Raw genomic sequence first — 20,251 nt, 5'->3', positions numbered from 1 at the left:
GAGCAAGCGGGCCCGCAATCGTCGTTATCATGCGACCGCAGTTCCAGTTCTACACTGGTGGATAACTTGGCTTGTAAAGGATCTACTGCTACAAGAATAGAATTGGCACCATGCAAAGAGCGTATTGACAACTTTTGTGTTGTTTGTGGTAAATTTTGTTTTAAAACTCAAAGAGAATCTTTCACTGATAAACTGCTAGAAAATTATAAAATAGTTTTCCCTTTAATCACTAAACAAATAAACAACTGTTGGACTCCAAAAACTATAAGTTTAAAATGTAAGATACAACTGCACCAGAAAATATCGCAATACATCTCGCCAATGATTTGGCGTAATCCGACAGATCATAATACAGACTGTTACTTCTGTTTGACTGATACACGTGGATATAATCGTAAAAATGTATCCCAATTACGTAATCCATTCGTTACGTCTGTAACTCTTCCTGTTCTCGCCACCTTGGATGCTGAAGAACCTGAGATTTTAGAAATGCAAACAGAAGAATTAATGGGAGAGGGTTCAAGTAGAAGAGGTTGCACTGATAAAATGGAAGATACAGAAGATGATGAGCAAGACCAGACATTTAATGGGTTTAATCAAGAAGAGCTGAGTGATTTAGTTCGAGACACGGGACTTTCAAAAGAACTTTCGGAACTATTAGCATCTGCTGGGGTTATGTGGACCTCGGATTTGGATTCAGCGCATCGAGAAACCTAAAGATACCTGACTCATTTGTACGCATGTCTTTAGTTGTGATGATGTATGTGGGAAATACGAATTTGATCTATCGGTGAGTCATTTGACCCTCAGATGATCTTGGAGGGTCATGTTGGAAAAAATAGAAAATACATATTTGGACGTAAAATTTCCCGCTCTTTCCGAATCCGTGGTCAGATTTTATGTTTTCCCGTAGTAAATGCGTTTGACCTTCAAATGTCCTTGAACACAACGTGCTGGGGTTATGTGGACCTCGGATTTGGAATCAGCGCGTCGAAATACATATAGGGTATCAATTTTGCCGAAGGACTTTTTCCGGTTCCCATTTGTGGTCCTGTGTTATTAGCGAGAAAAGCGTGATGAGCATAAGGCGACCTAAACAAAAGCAGGTGAGACAGGTAGAAAATATCAGTGGAAGCGACACTAGCTCGAGTCTATCGGATACTGATAGTTGCAACACCTATAAATATAAAAGCACAGGCATCTAGCCTATTTGTTGTTTAGGGGTTTAGGGTTTAAGACTCTTTAGTTCACATGTACAGGTTACAAAGATCACACATTTGTAAACAAGTTTTTATGAAAGTTAAAATTTTTTTCGACATTTTCGTCCACCACATTGGTTCCGCCATTTTAAATTTTCAAAATCTAATATCAGATTTGTAAAGAGCGATCTCGGAAACCCCTATTTACAAACGTTCTACAAAATATTATTGATTGAAGTATACTTATAGTTATTTTGTGTTAGGGGTGGTTTACCCCCCTTAGGGGTAGTATCTATGAAAAAACTAAAAAACTTAATTTGTTTATTATAGATGTTTACAAATTATTTCCAATTTTTTTAGTCGTTTAAATCTTTTTTTATAGATGTTTACAAATTATTTCCAATTTTTTTAGTCGTTTAAATCTTTTTTTATAGATGTTTACAAATTATTTCCAATTTTTTTACTCGTTTGAAACTTTTTTTATTATACGAGGATCGTTTGAAAAGTCCGTGCAAAGTCAGAGAGATGGCGCTCCTAGTGCGTATCAAGGTTATTTTCAGATAGTGGCATATCTTGGAAGAGCACACACTAAGTTTCAGCCAGATCGGCCAATTGCTTTGCGTTTTACATTCGTTTCAATCAAAGAAATCGAGTGGTTGTAAAAAAATGGACGAAAAAGAATTTCGTCTATTGATTAAACATTACTTTTTCAAAGGTAAAATGCCTCAGGAGATTAAACAGAAGCTTGATAATCATTATGATATTAATATGAAGCTTGATATCAAACATTATGGTGATTATGCACCTTCGATTAGAATGGTTTATAAGTGGTTTCAAAATTTTCAGAGTGGCCATATGAGCACAAAACACGCTGAACGTTCTAGACGCCCTGTTGAGGTTACCATTTCAGAAATCATTGATAAAATCCATGATATGGTGATGGCTAACAGAAGAGTGAAGGTGCGTGAGATTGCTAGTACTGTAGGCATCTCGAGCGAACGAGTACATAATATTTTTCTCCAACATTTGGACATGAAAAAGCTATCCGCTAGATGGATGCCGCGATTGCTCACAATTGACCAAAAATGAGATCGTGTGAAGTGTTACAAGAATGGTTTGCAGCTGTTTCAGCAAAATCCGCAAGACTTTAAGCATTTTTTCATCACTGTAGATGAAACATGGATATATCACTACACTCCTGAGACCAAAGAACAGTCTAAACAATGGGTTAACAAGGGGGAATCTGCTCCGAAAAAGGCGAAGACAATTCCTTCGGCCGGGAAGGTTATGACGACTGGGATTTTGGGATTCGCAAGGAATAATCTTCATCGACTATCTGGTAAAGGGTAAAACCATTACAGGCGAATATTATTCATCGTTATTGGATCGTTTGAAAACCGAGTTGCTAGAGAAACGTCCACGATTGGCCCACAAAAAAGTCCTCTTCGACCACGACAATGCGCCAGCTCACGCCTCAGGAGTTGTGGAACAAAACTGATGGAGATAGGGTTCCAACTCGTTTCACATCCCCCCTATTCTTCAGACTTAGCTCCGTCAGACTACTATTTCTTTCTTCCCTAATATGAAAAAATGGCTGGCGGGGAAAAGATTTTATTCAAACGAGCAGAAACGAAAGCCTATTTTACAGACTTGGACAAATCCTATTATTTGGAAGGGATTAACAACCTAGAACAGTTTTGGATGAAGTGTATAAGCCTAAAAGAAGACTATGTTGAAAAATAAAAAAGATTTATTAAAAAAAATCAAGCAGTTTTTATTTTTGCACGAACTTTTCAAACGACCCTCGTATAAAATTTTTTTTTCGATATTTCCGTCCGCCATATTCGTTCCGCCATTTAAAATTTTTAAAATCTGATAAAAAATTTGTAATCAGCGACCTCAAAAACCTCTATACACAAACTTTCTACGAAATATTATGTATTGAATTACATATTTATAGTTATTTTGTGTTAGGGGTGTTTTACCCCCTTAGTGGTAATATTTATTAAAACACGGAAAGACGTCAACTAAATTTTGTTATTATAGATGTTTAAACATTTTTTTCAATTTTTTTTGTCGGTTTAAACTTTCTTATTATAAAATTATGCCAAAAAATATATGTTTTCAACTCCTTCTATTTGTTGCTTTGTTGTCTGGTTTTCCGTTATTGCTCACTTAAACATTTCTCAAATGAATAAAAGTTTTTCTGTAAATGTTAATCTTATATATCTGGTGACCTAGTTATTGTATTATTAGGAGTACAGCGTTGTGTCTTTTCCTGCTGGCATTGTCGGTTTTGTGGATTGATTGTCTATACAGCTGTTGCTTGGGAATGTTATCGCTCCTGGTTAGTGTGAAATTTCGTAAGTCACTGACTGGGATGTAGGTGATACTATAATCTTCTAGTTTATCGAAATTGCTGCATTAATTGCAGATATTATATTTCATGTATTATAAATTTTTTGATCTATATTTCATATATAATGAAAAGAAATTAAAGCTACGAATTTTCGGTTTATTCTTGTTTTATTTCAGAAGGTACGGTTCTTCGGTTTATGCTCATTTATTTTTATTACTTTGTACTGCGAACGTCATTTAATTTTGATTCGAATAATTTGTTCAAAAATTTGTTTTAGATAGTTAGATATCGGAACCAATAGTTACGTCTTGGATTTAAGATGTACCAATATGAAATCTAGTGGATAAGTGGATATTTCACAGATGTATTTTAGTTATGGTGTAGAAATACGGGCAAAGAGGAAGCAGAGAGATAAATGAATTAGTATTACAATACTTGGGATCTTATCGTTGAGATGTCTCATGGATCAGATTGAAAATTACAGAAATAGACTTGTTTAGTGGTTTTCTGACTAAGTAATGTTTATTGAGCATTTAACAAAATATTTAGGCACGTTTACAGCTGTAGTTACGAAATATGTATATAAATACATCAAATTTAAGTATGGGTAATACGGAGATCTGAGATACAGTCCTTGACTTGAACTTTTACGAACTGCCCACTACGCCACTTGTGAGGTTCTTATAACTCCTGGATTTCGTTAATTTTTTGAAATTTGAACTTTTACGTAGGTCTCATTTGCTACATCGCAATTTGCAGTAAAATATTAACTTGCCACATATCTCTTTTTGACGAGAGTTCATGAAGAAAGTGCAATGACCTTTTGCTGACGTGTACAGAATTTGAGTTTCTTTAAGAGCTTAAGTTTCGGAACTTTATAATGACAGTTAAAAGACGTCGTAAGACGTAACATTGAATTTTTTCCGAGTAGTTGATTGTGAATATTTTTTCGAAATTTCTCTAGCACAGCAGGATTTCATCATTATTATTGTTTTTTATAAAATTCGTGATTCGAAACAACATTTTTTTCTTTAACTATGATGGAAAAAATCATTGTTATAGTTACATTTTCGAAAATAACGATAACATGACAAAATTATCAATATTTAACTTTTAATTAATCTATTACAATTTACAAAAATTAAAATACTAATGTATATTTGTGGTAAATTAACGCTACATCCGGTCTAAGTTAGTGCGCGCAGACAGCAAGAGGCCAGAGGCGGCAGGAATACCGCCACTAAACGATTTTGCCCATCACATCCTTCCACTCTGCAATTCCGATTTTTGAACAATAAGAGCGGAGCTTGACCTTTTCTTTACCGCCCGAACACCATCGCCGACCAGACTATAATTAAAATAAATAAAAAAGTCAAAAGAAACTAAATAAAATCAATAGACTGGATGTCGAGCGACTCTGTCCGCATCCTCTGTCACACCAACATTGGAGGAAACCTATTAAATAGACGCGGTCTCACTCGGGGCTTGATCTTTAAGACGCGATAAAGCTCCATAGACCTTACCTCCTGGCAAAGATGCTGGCGGTCCGTAGGCGGGAGTTCCGCAAGGATGACACACGCAAGGTCCCATAGTCTTGCGGAGATCCGATCATCCCCATGGCAGGCTGCGACGTCGACGCAAGCGGCAAACCAGCGGGCGATATGGATACGGTAACCTCGTGGTAGGCTACCTCGGTGTCGATAAGTGCAGTTGCCGCAACCTGTTGTCTCTTCTTCTGGCGAGACCGCTTGGTACCACCATGGGAGCGAGAAAATCCTTATACATCCTGTAAGTGATTCGATCCTCGCTTCGAACCCTCTTAGAGGTCAAAACTAACGGGATGTGCATTGGGCTGGGAAGCTGGTACATACCTGCACCAACCTTCATGGTGCAAACCACCCGTACGGGAGCTGAGGGAGGAACGGAATACTCACTTTGAGTCATCGCCCTTCCTATGACTTCTCCTTCAGTGGCGGAACCTGGACCCATCAAGAGAGTTGCCACCACTATTGACATTGTTGGTTTTTTTATGATTGAATCATCCACAACGACAGTAGTCATTGTCGTTGATGACTTGGCCGGCATTCTATCCGGATTACGGAAGGCTCTTCATAGCGCTTGAGTCTCCTCGTTCGCTAGCCGTCTCCTTGGCGAGCTGGAACTCCACATTCCGCTAAAATTCGGTCAGTCGTCGGGCCTTTTCTTTTTGTTTCTGGCAGGACGTCTGCGGGGCATCCTCCTTTGCCGAATAGCCAGCGGGCGGATACTTTCCCTGAGTGCCCGTGTTCTGAGTTGAGAGCACGACCACTGACTTAACAGTGGGCTTTTCAGTCACGGGGGTGAAACACATGTGAGAGGAATGCTCTGTCCGTATACTATCTCGTTTTGATATTGATAGCTTCTGGACTAGAACCCTTTTCAGAGTCTGCCTCTCTGTACCCAGCTAGTGCTTCGGAGTTGAACAGATTCTCTATACGACCCTTCATTTCCGGTACTGCTCCGAAGACCTTTCTAATAGCGGTCTCAACCGAGCAATCTTCTCTTTAAGCGACATTCTAGCTTGCTCCAAGAGTATCCTGTGTCAATAAACTCTCAACAATCACTGATCCAATTTTGTTTCCATGAATGAACAGGTTTGCCCTCCAAACATAGTGGTTAGACTTGAGTTACGATGTCGCTGCTCTATCTATCCCTATGTAAATTAAATAAGCCATACTAACTACATCACACTCATTCTAAATGTCCAACCAGCACCATCAGCCAGATATCATGATCACGAACCAACCACGACATTAATCTACTAACGCGGTCCGCGGTCACACGGGTTATGTTCATTACGCTGAGATACATATCGTTTAAATTCCTTTTTGTAGCTACACGCAACTAGTTTCTTACTATCGGTCGTTAAAATGTAAATTTCCGGAGAGATCATATCAAAAATCTTATATGGTCTGATGTACGAGGTGTGTTCAAAAAGTAAGGTGACTTTGTATTTTTAAGAAAAAATATTTCTTTATTTATCAATATTTATGTTGTTCCCTTCAAAGTAATCCCCCTCAGATACAATACACTTATGCCAACGGTTTTTCCAATCCTCAAAGCACTTCTCATAAGCACTTTTCGGTATAACCTTGAGCTCTTCCAGCGATGCAGTCTTTATCTCTTCAATCGTTGCAAATCTCCGTCCTTTCATAGGTCTCTTTAGTTTTGGGAACAAGAAAAAGTCACATGGGGCCAAATCCTGTGAATATGGTGGCTGAGGCATGATTGTGGTGTTATTTTTGGCCAAAAAATCTCTCACAAGCAAAGATGAGTGAGCAGGGGCATTATCGTGATGCAACATCCATATGGTAAGTACTCCTGATGCACCACGCCATGGTAATCGAAGAAAACAGTGAGCAAAATTTTGTCATTTGATCGAACTTGGCGTGCTTTTTTCGGTCTTGGCTCATCTGGGCTCTTCCATTTGGACGATTGGACTTTGGTTTCTATATCATAACCATATACCCATGATTCGTCACCAGTTATGACCCTTTTGAGTAAATCTTGGTCGTCGTTGACGTCATTCAACAGTTCTTGAGCGATGCTCATGCGACGATTCTTTTGGTCAAAATTTAGCAATTTCGGAACAAACTTCGCTGACACATGTCTCATGCCTAAAACGTTAGAAAAAATTTCATGGCACGAGCCAAGCGATATACCAACATCCTCAGTAACTTCTCTGATAGTGATTCGACGATTTTTCAGAACAATTTTCTTCACTGCTTGAACGTTTTCATTAGTTGTTGCCGTGCTTGGGCGTCCAGAGCGAGGCTCGTCATTGGCATCTTCCCGGCCATCTTGGAAGAGTTTGTACCATTTGTAAACATTTTTTTTACTCAGAACAGTTTCACCGTATGCCACCGTCAATATTTCAAGTGTTTCGGAGCACTTTATTTTATTTTTTACACAAAATTTGATGCAAATCCTTTGATCTATATTTTTCGATAGCAAGAAATCGCCGAGCACGCAAAACACTTATAACCTTTACGCCTCTCACAACCAAACAAAAAATGCTATACACTTGAAACTTTGTACAGATATTCGGGAAGAGTGTACCAACATAACAAAACAAAAAAATCGATGATCGAAAGTACGTTGCTCGTGAAATATGGAAAGTCACCTTACTTTCTGAACACATCTCGTACATAGAATCAAGTTTCTCATTTCTATAGGCCACAGCGTTTGACAACGAATGCGACTGACGCCACGTGAGGTCTCCCTTTTGGAACTGAAAGTGACGTCGACCCTTGTCATAGTGGCGCTTCTACGTCTTCTGCGTCTACTTGATGTGACGAACCAGCAGATCGCACAAATCGTTAAGCCGCTGCACCCGATCTTTCCATACTCAGGCAAGAGCCGGAGCATAGTGCCTCGCTTCTCAACTTCACGGCGCAAGCTCTTTACGTGTTGTGGCTTACGACTAAAGTTCAGGAATGCGAGGGATAACTTTGCCTTTGTACTCAACTGAATAACGGTATTAATGGCATAGCAGAGATCATGGTGCTTATCCCAGTCACGATAATCATGATCTACAAAGATCGCTATCATCGTTTTTAAGGTTTGATCGTACATTCATAAAAGTCCGCCTGTTGATGGTACAACGGGTAAAGGACGTACTCGATTCCATATTCCTTTAAGACCTGGGTGAATTATACTCCACAGTAATTCTTTCCATTTTCGATCCACTGTATCTCCTTGGTCGGACGCATCTTCATGACTTCTCACAATCAGCTCGTCCCTCACCTGGAGCTTCTCTGGTCACCCTTAGTCACGCGTGTTCTCCAACCCGATGCCGGTACCACCACTTGACGCCCCTTCTGAGTCATGTTCGTCTTACCACAAGCTCACTCCTGCAAGTTCTCCTCCTTCGATCTCACCCAGAGCCAACCCTCCGTCCATCCTCCTCTGCAGTGCAAATTTTCCTTCATGAACGCACCATCCCCAATCGTTGCCCTCGTTCTTAGGTGGCGACAACATAGTCCTGATATCATTTCCGGGATTTTTCTCTGCCGTAGCGCTTACCCTTGCCGTCATTATGTGGAGATTATCGGGTGTTTTGCCCTCGTAGCACTGTTTTTCGCTGCCACGCGAATCGGCTCGCAGTTCAAACACGTGCGAGAAGTACAATTTGGCATATAATAATTTTGACACTGCACATTATCGCTAAACTATAGGTAGTCATTGGCGTAGAGTCCCAGATGTTGACATAGGAAGCACGCATTGGCGTTGTTTGCGGTCTGCGGGTGGCTAGAGCATTCAACCGTTAGGTGCCCAATTCCACCATATTGGTAACATTTTACCTGATCATCTCCGTTGCTTTGTTTGACAGCTTGTTGTGCGGTGTCAACCGAGTGCTGCCGGTGCGTGTTGGTTGCAGGCGCCTGCAAAGACGGAGCAAGCAGATCCGAAGATGTGGTGTATGCATTACCTGTAGCTCGCCCCGCCTGGGGTACTAGCGCGTTTGTTGATGGCACCAAAAATTCTCATCGCATTCGTAGCCCTTTCGGATCCCGAAGAATGTGGTCCATTGATCTCTCTAGTCATTTTCCTTTCGTAGTTCGTTCCCTCTTTCCCTCGTTTGGTGTCTGTTCTTTTGATTGACCCCCGGATCGTAAATATGCGCATACAGATAGAGGCCCGATCGCTACAAAAGCGATCCATAACACCTACTTAGGAATTACTTCACGGTGGCGCTCCTTCTACTCACTGTTCACACACGTGCAGACACACAAACACACTATCGTGAAAAATTGTGGTCAAGTATCGATGTGCTAAACGGCTCCACGCCGGTGTACGTGCACACCTGCCCCCTGGGTCATAAATATGCCTAATAACTTAGATTTCATACAGCAAATATTCTTCACTCGGCTTAATTAAAAAATATTTATTAGATGTTGAGATACAATAAGAAAACAATGATTGTGGAGATAAGATTTCGGGATGTCTTTCTACCCTTAAATGTGAACGTTGGTAAAAAAAGAAAAACACGTGTCTCTTATTTTGTTGAGTACTGTAATTTATCAAATAATTATTAAAATCAGTAAGATTGGATCCCAACCCCCCAGGCTTTTCTTGTAAGTGGAAGAGTGTAAGAGTCAATGTTTACGTTTGAGTCTCAAGCTGTAATTTTGTCAGCTAGCACTTACGTTTTGAGGTATACGTAGACAAATTTTACATAAAAAAATTCTTGGGGCAAATTTCATATTTTGAGAGCCAATGAATTTTCCCACTGCTAAAACTTAGTTTTTAATTTATAAGACTTCCACTGCATCAGTGACGACAGCTTGTTTCTTCTTAAGAATTGCACTGCTTGAGAGTATAGAGCTTTAGTTGAATTATCTTTGTTAGAGGACATTGTGTGGATTTATGTTTGTGATGATAAACCTCTCCTATTGCCAAGAAGGGTTATTGCAACGTTACGTAACGTTAAGCATATAATACTATTAATAAAACACTCGATGGCACAGAACAGAAAACAAGCCTCATCTCTAGAAAGTCCGATAGAGAATCCATTTTTAATGTTGTTAAAATTTCATAGTTCCTTCATAAACGATCTATGAATTATTTAACTTATTTTTTTAAGACGAATACAACAATATAAAATTGAGTACTAGGTAATTGGTCTTGTGGTACAGCCAAGTACGTAGTTACATTCGCAACAACAAAATTGTTCTTTAGTGAATTACAAATTGCTTAGTAACATTAAATATCTGACTTATTTTTAGTCATGTTCAAAAAAAGTTATTATTTTCTGTCTGTTTTAGATTACTATATGTAGAAAGATGCATCAAAGACCAAAAGTCAAGCTACAGCTGCATCATATCTCAGCCTGTATCGCTCAATTTTATAACAAGGAGAGTATGGGAATAAACGTCTGCAAATAACAAAAGACTGGAAGAAATAATAAATGAGTAAAAACTTATAAACACGCTTCTTTAAAATGTAGTAAGACTTTTAGAAATGGCTACTAGCTATAAATCAAATGTGAAGAAGAGGAGAGATGAAAGTTCAACTGCAGAACCAATTCAGGCTGATAATGAGACCATGTCAAAGACCAAAGTTATCAATATCCGAAAAATTAACATAAAATATAGAACTCAACCTTCTATACTCTAACATAAATGATAAAGATAATTCAGATGCATTTAACTAGTCAACAAACCAGGTGTTATCTAGTGTTAAAAGGACTATAACGGACCTTCTAGATTAAAAATCCGTAACTAGAGAGATGGAAGATAGAGAATATTCAAGCGTAGGAGATGAAAAAGGAGAGGAGATAAATTTAAAGCCACTTGTGCGTCGATAGGGTCAGAGTCACTGATCAAAGGGTTTGGAGGTTTACGATGAAGATTGGTGACAGAATTGCGCCCGGTACGTCACTCTGCTACAGTACACATGACGCAAAATGCGCAGCTCGCGCAAAAAGGGTTACCGACAGCCTGCAATTAATTTTTTAACCTAGTGTACTAGTGTAATTTTAAAAAGTGTTAATCACTTTACAAACTTTCCCCTTTAACCTACCGAAACGTGACCGACCATTGCAACCAATATGAGGCCGCAAAACTATTAGCCCACATATACGTAATCGCAGCGCTCAAACATATAAGAGACATATATCTTTATTTTAATCATATTTATTACAGTTCTTTAGTTTTACAATACATTCTCCTTTTTCTGGTTTAATCTAGCCTGTGTTATGTATGTGTGTTTTATATGTACGTGGCCTATATCTTTTTCTTTTGATCTTCTTTCCTTCTTTCCTCTTGCCTGTCCATCTCTTTACTCTTCCATACCCTCCTAAATCTTCCCCTCTCTTTGATGTACGAGCCTTATTTAATAGTCTGTGCTCCTGTTTTCAACTTTAATCTTTATTCTTAACAACCTACTGAAATTAAAATGACATTTGGCTTATATTAATAAATTAGAATATGGGAGAGAGAGACATAACGAATATCATTTACACTCGTTATAACATAATAATGTGAAAACTGGTTATATGGAATACAAATGGTATTTGCTATTCTTTGTGCATTATTGTCATTGATATTATTAATCTCTGTGTTCTGTTTTATATACTGCAGTTTATTAATACATTGATTCGTTCATCGTTCTATAAAGTTAATAGGGTAACCAATATTTTGTAATATTTTTACGATATCTGTTCTCTTTTTTACGACGAAAATGTTTTTCAGATAATAAAAAGGCTCGACTAACAAATTATATACAATGTTTTTCCTCAAATTGGTAGGACGATTCAACTGAAAGTAGATGATAGTATTCGATGCTACTCGTATTTCTTCTTATGTAAATTTTTTTTATTAATTTCATAATCGTTATATCTAGGAAATTTAATATATCATTTGTTTTAATTTCTGAATTAAACTGCAAAATGTTGTCATCAGCATTGAAAACTTTCAAAACATTCTTAATTTTATTACTTTTTACAATAAAAAAAGTGTTATCCAAGTGTCTATAATAATTATTGGGTATAATAATAATTGTATTCGTGTCTAAGTCGGGCAAGATAATCACTCTCAAGATCATTCATAACGATATCTGTAAATAGAGGAGAGATAGGCGAATCTATAACTGCTCCTTCAATCAGTATGTAAAATAGCCTATTGGTTGTAAAAAAAGTTGTTTATGTACAAAAATGTTGTACATTTTATGTCATCTGAAAGGGAATCTTACAGCACGGGCTAATGGATCGGATTCTGCGGTCTAAATGTATGGGATGTTTAGTCGGTCTCGCTCGCTCTTTTTTAGTCAGTCTCGTTCGTTCCCGCTCAGTCTGTATCGGTAACTCAAAATAACCACCACCGCTCACGCGTGTACATGTCGTGTCTCGTTACCAGTTTCTGGAGCGTTCCTGGTCGGGTGTTTCGTGTATGTGTTCGTCAGCCCTAGTATTTAGCCATAGTAGTTAGTAGCAGCGAATGTGTGGCGCTCAGAATGCTGTAGATGGTGTGCAGCAGTCTGGCACAGCTGATTTCCGGTTGCTGCCTCATTTTCGATTTCCTGGTAGCATCAAGTGTGTTAGTTTCCTCGGAGTGTTTGTGACGGTGCACGAGTGAGTAAGACGTCCGTAATTTAATTGACGTGCATTTTTAATGCGTTTTTCCGTGTTTTTTGCATGCTTTTTCTCAGGCCGGCAACACGTTATCGGAAGTTTCTTTGTGTGTGCGCTCCATTTCTCTTCGGCATAAGCTTCTTTTCTTTCGTCAGACATTGGATCGCGCTCTTTGACTTCTTGCTTCGTTTTCTCGGGCGTGGGTAGATGAATTTGAAAATAGAAAAGTGTTTCTCTTAGGGCGGAAATAGGGCATAAATGATTGGTTAGTGGGTGACTGGGGTGACAAGGGACAGGGATGGCTTTCCTGAGGTGTTTTAAATAGCATAACATTCTCCTGTTAAGTCTTGTAATGTACAGCATTAGAAGTTAAATAAATGTCGTATAAGATTATTTAAAATATATACACACCTATTTCTGATTTTAAGTAATATATGAATCATACCTTTTAGTATGTAGTCTGTTAATAAGGCTGGTACTGCTGGACTGTCTTCATTAATCGCTTTCAAAACTGTAATATAAAAAATATAGTTAAAAATTAATTGTACAGTCACATTTTATCAAAATATTTGGAAACAAAGTTTATAGTATTGTAATAAGTTTATAGTTTTTAGTATTACATACACACATACACATTTCAACATTCGTGTAAAAATTTCGCTCCTCGGGCGACGTACACTTAAATGAAGAGATTTATGGTCGGGCCAACCCGAGAATTAAACTAGCATGAGAGAAAGAGCAAGAAGATACGCACGCAGTTCTAAAAGACGGTTCACTTGCGGTTATACATGAAGCACAAGTTCACAATCGGACGCTACCTTGCTCACTTCCAGTTACTGGCCAGGCAACTGGAAGATGATATCCTTGGAGACTACGTAACTGCCCTTGGAGCAGCTGCGTGCGCTGCTCCAGAATTTGGTGTCGATGGCTGCAAAGCTTTCGACTGTACTTTTCTCGTCTCGATTTCGAAAGTACTCGATTATGTGTAACGAGTACACGGTTTGGGATCACGACGGATGAAGTGTTTACGTGTGAAGGTTAAAGTATACTACTAGTCCTGACATCGCATCTAAATTCTCTCACTTGCTTTCTCTCTCCCTACTCGCCACGCTTTCGGCTACACACACGTGCGAGAGGATCACCTTTCCGTGTGTTCGTGTGTGCTAGCGGGTTCAATGACCATCGCCTAACGTTAATATTTATAGATATATAATGTTAGGTTACAATATAAATTATATTATTTAGTATTCAACAGTGAACATTGTAATGTGAAAAGTCAGTGTAAGGCCAAGGTTAATCGATAAGAACAAAATTTGTCGAGTAATTAATTTATTATTTTCAATGATTTACAGTAGAATAATATTTGTTATGTATTTTTATAAGATTTATTTTTTTACTGCAAAAATGCAATGTTCAGTTTTTTGTCCTTGTTCTAAACTTGAAGAGATATGCAAGATATTACTTTACCTTTTGAACTGATCTCCACATATTTTTCCACCACCATTATAAATGAAGCTACGAAACTTTGAATTTTGTGTAAATTTAGTATAAGCTAGTCATATACTGTAACGGGGTTTCTGCTACCCCGTTAAGGGTGATGCTGTGTGGCTACTCGGCCTGCGGGTAACTCGTGCGGGGAACACGCGGGATTCAGCCCAGCGGCTCAGACATGCCCCTCGAAGGCGCTCTAGCCTTCGGCCCGCGGAGAGCGTCGTAGGTCAGGTAGCAGCGGACGGTGCAAGCCGGCGTACGCGCCACACGGGAGGGAGGAAGTGCCGTGAGGAAGGACGCAGTGATTAGCAGAATAAATATTTATTAAGATTAAGCTAACAAGGGAAGCATACAAATAGCATTCGCAGTGAGAGAGGCAAGCGAGAAGCAAGCGAGAGAGAGAGAATCTTAAGATCGAACGGGCACTTACATGACAAATCGCAGTGGCGTCGGCCTTATACTTAACACGCGCAGGTGTTCGGCCGCGAGGCAGCTCACTCGGGCTGACCGGCTAGGATCGGCAAACACACACTCACGCACGCACCCACGATCACACGCATGCTTCGTCTTTATCAGTAGAAAAACCCGGGCTGTGCAGCACAAGGCACTTCTTCTTTGCGTCGATCGCTGAACTTGCTTCCTATCGCCAAGTCGGGCAGCCGATTCTCTGACTCGCACGCGGACGTGGTCCCCCTCTCTCGCGTTAGCTATTCGGCAGCGGCGCGTCTCAGCCAATTAGGCTACGCGCGCGACACTCGGGCGTCCACGCTTACACGCGTACTCGCGGATCTCTCTCTCTCTCTCTACTCGGTGCTCCCTGACTTACCTCGTGCCGCGTCCACAGCTACGGCAAGGTGAAAATACATAAGGAAAAGAGTACATGGATTATCAACGGGTTATGATTAATTTAAGGGGAGAGAGAGATATAACGAGCCTCGGCTCGTTATAATACTTATGCATGCAACTGTATACTATATTCAGATTTGATTAACGAACAAAACAACAATCGAGAAAAAATGCAAAATCACCAAGCAACGATTTTATTCTTAATACGTTCGATATCAGGGGAGCAATTATTAACAATATAATAGTACATAATAACAATAGTAGACATAACAAGTTAGATGGTGTTGTAATATATATAAATAAAGATATAAAAGAAAGTACTGAAATAATTCAAATATAAAATCTGAACATAATTAACACAAAAATTACATTTATAAGTAAAAAAGAAATAATACTTTCAGATATATATAGATCACACTTTATATGTAAAACAAATATTTTATTTCACATAAAAACTTTTATAAAACAAAATATGAAAAACAAAAATAGCATAATAGCAGAAGAATTTAATTACGACATATTAAGCCAAGAATTTCTACAAATGTTACTGGAAAATGAATATTATCTAGGTTTAATAATATCACTATATCATGAAACGATAAAATTAATAAAGAAACTTGCATTGACAATTTCTTTATAAAATTAAAATATATAAATCACAAAACATATCTTTTAAATATGCCTTTCAATGAACATTATCCTTTTCTAATGTCACTGAAGAGAATGAAAAGAAATACAAAGAAGACTGCAATAACTAAAATAAATAAAATAAACTATCACAAATTAAAAAACATAGCTAGTAAAATTTAATAGGATAATCTAACAAATATAACCAACCCAAACCTAGCAATGAATAGGCTAATTAGTGATATAAAATATTGCATACAACTAAATTAAATAAACAAAAATAATAAAAATAAAAAAAATAACACAAAACGAAGAAAAACTTAGATAACAAATGCTATAATGACATTATGTAAGACTAAAGAAGTTATAGAACATTGAGAACAAGGACTCTACTAACATCGTTTATAAATAAAGTACAAAAGATACAGTTACAGTATAATAAAAGTATAAAATTCAAAGTTTTCTTAGTTCTGTCTATAATGGACGTATAAAAACTCACGGAGGATCATTTTAAAAAATATAACAGGAGTCCCATTTTAAAGGAACCACCCCGAAATTTTCTACGGTTGGCATTCTACAAAAAAATTGTTTGGGACAATGAGGGACACCTTTTTCAGAAATCGAATTTGACCTTGAGATTTATTTTTAAGGTTATTTGAAGGTCAAAGTTATTTTTTGAATAGGAACCTATAATTTTGATCCCGGATTTGGAATGAGCGAGAAATTCTACGTTTAGATAAGGTATTATATGTGGAAAGTGATTACCCCCCTGTATAATGGGAACAGAGTCAGCGTCGCTTACTTTGGTTGTCGCCAGTAGAAGATATAAATAGATTGATATCGAAACAGAAAGATAATGATAAGATTTGCTAAACGATGAAAGAGGCCTCGACGTCGGTCGATTGACTTCTGACTCAGTAGCATAATTATGCCTTCAGTAGAGCGGTCTAGCTTCTGGGTCCGTGGAGAGCGTTGTGCAGTTATGCCTCATGACTGAAAGATGTGAAAGAAAGAAAGCGGACGGTATTAGCGTACTAAAAGGAAAGGACACAAGCCGGGAAACATAAATAACAAACAGTGTTCGGGTAAAATTCGGAAATATAGTGAATAACAAGATCGTACAACAGAAAAATACATAAGGTATAAGCGTTCGTGAGAAAGAGTTAAGCAGCAAACCAATAAAGAGAAAGAGGATAACGCCGATACTTACAAATGTATCGGCGGCACCTTTCTGTTCACTTGAGTGCTGTCCAAACCATTGCCGAGAAATTCTCGAATGGCACATTGAACGAGTGTGTGACGAGAGCGAGCGTTGCGATTGCTCTCGCTCAGTATTTTTCCCTTTTTCCCCTCTCTCGGCGAAGCACAATAGCGTTGGGCGCATTTAGAATGCGCCTAATGCGTGGCCTTTGTAGATCGCCGAGTGAGGCCGAGCAGGCCCGACGCCGTAAAAGTAGACGAAACTAGAAGGTGTTGTAAGAAAGAGAGAGAGAGGGGGGCGTGCGTGCCCCACGCAGATTTAGGCAGGCCCGTGACGCGCGACCAATTAGCGCTGTAGTCGCACGCCGCCTAATAAGTAGGTCAAGTGGGGAAAAAGAAAAAAGTGAAGAAAGCTGTCGATTGCGGTAAAGCGTGCGGACAGTATAGTACGCCAACCTTAGAGAGCACGGAGCCAATCTTTTAAGTTATTCTAGGACAGAGACGAGAAAAATCATACAAAAAAAATTGCCAGTGACCTTCATCATCACCTGTGCCAAGAACACTCCCGGGGAAGAAGCCGGCTCGGCGTTGTCTCCAGCGACGGCCAATTTTACCACACGCAGAGCGTTAATGCGCCGACTATCTGCTGGTGATTGCACGGCCAGCGTACTAGGTTTTAAAATAGCGATCCGTCAAAGCGGTCACTCTTCGGGTGGTTTCGCCAATCGTAAATTACGCTAAGTTGATGTATCGTCAAAGCGGTTACCTGCCGGATGATACGAGGGGGGGGGGGGGGGTTAATAAGTCTTTACAAAAAGAAGAAAAAAAGTTTTGCGTATGTAATTTTTTTTTATTTTTCAACATAATCTTCTTGAAGGTCGATTGCTCGTTGCTCTTACACGCGATGCGACTAGTTTTTTGTCTCTCTCTCCTCTTCGTAATAACCTATAACGTTCTGTTATCTTTCCTCTCACCCTGTTGCTCGCTGAAAGTAACATAGTGTATTATATTTCAAATAATTGATGATTAATAATTAATATTGTATATTAAAGTGCTGCCACAATTATTCTCGTTATAAATAAAGCAATACCTTTTATTCCGTTGGGTTTCTTTAAATTAAAATCGCGTTTTTTATATTAAAAAAATTGAATCACTATTTTCATTTTTTACCGCTCGTAAAAAACATCTTTTAACTTTTGAACGAGTAAGTGAATTTTTAAAAAATTAGGTGGAATAGAAATCTATGCATTTGTCTCGTCTTCAAAATGAATGAAACAGAATCCATTTTTCTCAAGCCAATAAAAAGTTACGTTCATTTTTGTTCAGAAATTCGCTTTTTTCAAGTTTGATTATCTTCGAATATATGCACTGTGAAAAAAAAACTCCAAAGAAAAAAATGTTTACTTTTGCACATATAATAAGTATTTACTGATAAAATTTAATTTAAAAAAAACAATTATTTTATTCAGGCCGTTCGTTCTGATTGCGATTGTTCTTTTCTGTTGCCTTTTGTCTATTTTTTTTTCTTTTTCGTCATAAATTTCTATCTTACCATTTTCATGCCAAACCAACTTGTCAAAGGCAAGGAATGTGTGACGTCAGTGCTTAGCAAACATTAAGTATAAATATTTTGTCATCTGTCCTATCCTTACAATGTAATTCGATGGCAAATCAAATCCTCCAATTGGTTGATTCACAACATTGTTGATGATACTTGTTTTCTGTTTGTTGGACAAGTCTCCGCTAGCATCAAATTGTGTATTGGCGTCATGTACTCCTCCTCTGTTGCAAATAACTTGCATTTGGAGGAGACACTTTATGGATCGTTTCTGCCTCCTTCTATTGCGGCTAACGGGAAGATCAGAGAGCGCTCTTATACCTCAGCCAAGGAATATAGACGTTTATGGAAGGCCAACCTGATGTATAAGGATTTGTAGTACCTGGCTGATCGTAGGATGGCGCTCGGGTGGGCTAAATAAACGTTTCTGTAGTTGAAATAGGGGCGAAAATAAGGCTGATTGACGAAAAAACGAGCCCTTGACTTAGATTTTCAGTTTTCTGTCTTTTCTGACTGACCACATTCGACTAAAACTATGTTAATGTTAACCCATTTTTACATTTCAAAAAATCTAAATGTTTATTTCTTAGCCTAGAAGTCAATGTTTTAGGTGAATTTAAAAATAAATTGTTAATAAAAAAGTTTTTGATTAGCAAATTGACCGCAGATTGATCTCGGATCTCCCGCGTAGGTATGGCCGCTGAGTCTTCCGAGCGACTAATTTTTTTATGGCTCTGTTTAACCTCTAATATGTATAACGAAATTTGTTAATATTGTGAATATTCAAATGTTTATAACATTTTTTGTCAAAGGACCCAGCCGCGTAAGCATGTTGAAATTGCCCTAAACGAAATCGTAAATCTGACTTGACAGGTCGTTTTGATATCAAAAGATATTTTCAACCAAATTTTCAGACCCCTAATCCAAAATGGGGCAAAATGGGACTCCATTTTGTCCAAAACGGTTTTTCTTCGACACCTCTGTCAACATTTGAGTCTCTGAAATTTTTTTTGTTATTTTTGTAGGATTTTGTAATCTCTACAAACTGCCTGATCAACAAAATTTTTGGCGCGAAATTCGAATTTCGAAGAAAAATGCACTCGATTATTTAAAAATTGACACAGTAACGAAAAGAATAAAATACTATTACCAGATTTTATTTTCATTACTTGTGATTAAATTGAGTCGGCGTACTTTCACGATTCGTACTTTGGTAATTACTTATTTGACAAAAAATGTTATAAACATTTAAATATTAATAATATTAATATAATTCTTTAAATGTATTAGAGATTCAACCGAGACATAAAAAGATTAGTCGCTTGGAGGGCTCAACCACTATACCTGCGCACGAGCGCCGAGAAAGGTTGGTTGACATTTTATTACGTGCTCTTCAAAAAGGTCTTTCGGCCACTCTGCGAAATAAAAACATTTTTATTAACAATTTATTTAAAAATTTACCCAAAGCTTTGACTTATAGACTAAAAAAATATACATTTCAAATTTAAGGAAAGAAGTATCGAAAAGTATAATTATACGTATCAAGATTCCCTTACATAGTGACTACACACCAAGACGCAGGCACCGAGAGAATACTACTGTGGGCAAAAAGTAAGGTGAATTTTCAATTTAAACTTCGCGGGCTTAACATTTCGGGCTAGTTCTTTTTTTCTTGAGTTGGTAGGACTGCGAATGACATCTGGGACAAATTTCATGTCAATGTCATCATCAGTAATATATTTACGCTTGTGTTTACCAAACGACCAAGAGTGCATGTTTCGATTTTTACAATGTCTGATTTAATTGAGCAAAGAAGTGCCATCAAATTTTGTTTGCGGAATGAAATTTCGGCTGCGGAA

At 38.1% G+C, this 20,251-nt stretch overlaps 1 protein-coding gene across 7 annotated transcripts in view; it reads right to left on the bottom strand.

The window, feature by feature from the left end:
- The window catches only part of LOC131675570 (fasciculation and elongation protein zeta-2), a 771,588-nt gene that overhangs the window by 7,570 nt on the left and 743,767 nt on the right, over positions 1–20,251 (bottom strand). For all 7 annotated transcript variants that reach the window (XM_058932684.1, XM_058954818.1, XM_058954734.1 and 4 more), the window contains one exon: positions 13,116–13,181. In XM_058932684.1, the coding sequence (XP_058788667.1) occupies positions 13,116–13,181 (66 nt within the window). The remainder of the gene's footprint in view (positions 1–13,115; positions 13,182–20,251) is intronic.

The sequence above is a fragment of the Phymastichus coffea genome, unplaced genomic scaffold (assembly GCF_024137745.1).
Source record: "Phymastichus coffea isolate CEN01 unplaced genomic scaffold, Cenicafe_Pcof_1.1 PCOF00001, whole genome shotgun sequence".
NCBI lineage: Eukaryota > Metazoa > Arthropoda > Insecta > Hymenoptera > Eulophidae > Phymastichus > Phymastichus coffea.
Note: the sequence above shows the minus strand (reverse complement) of the source record. Positions and strands in the feature narration are given on the sequence as shown.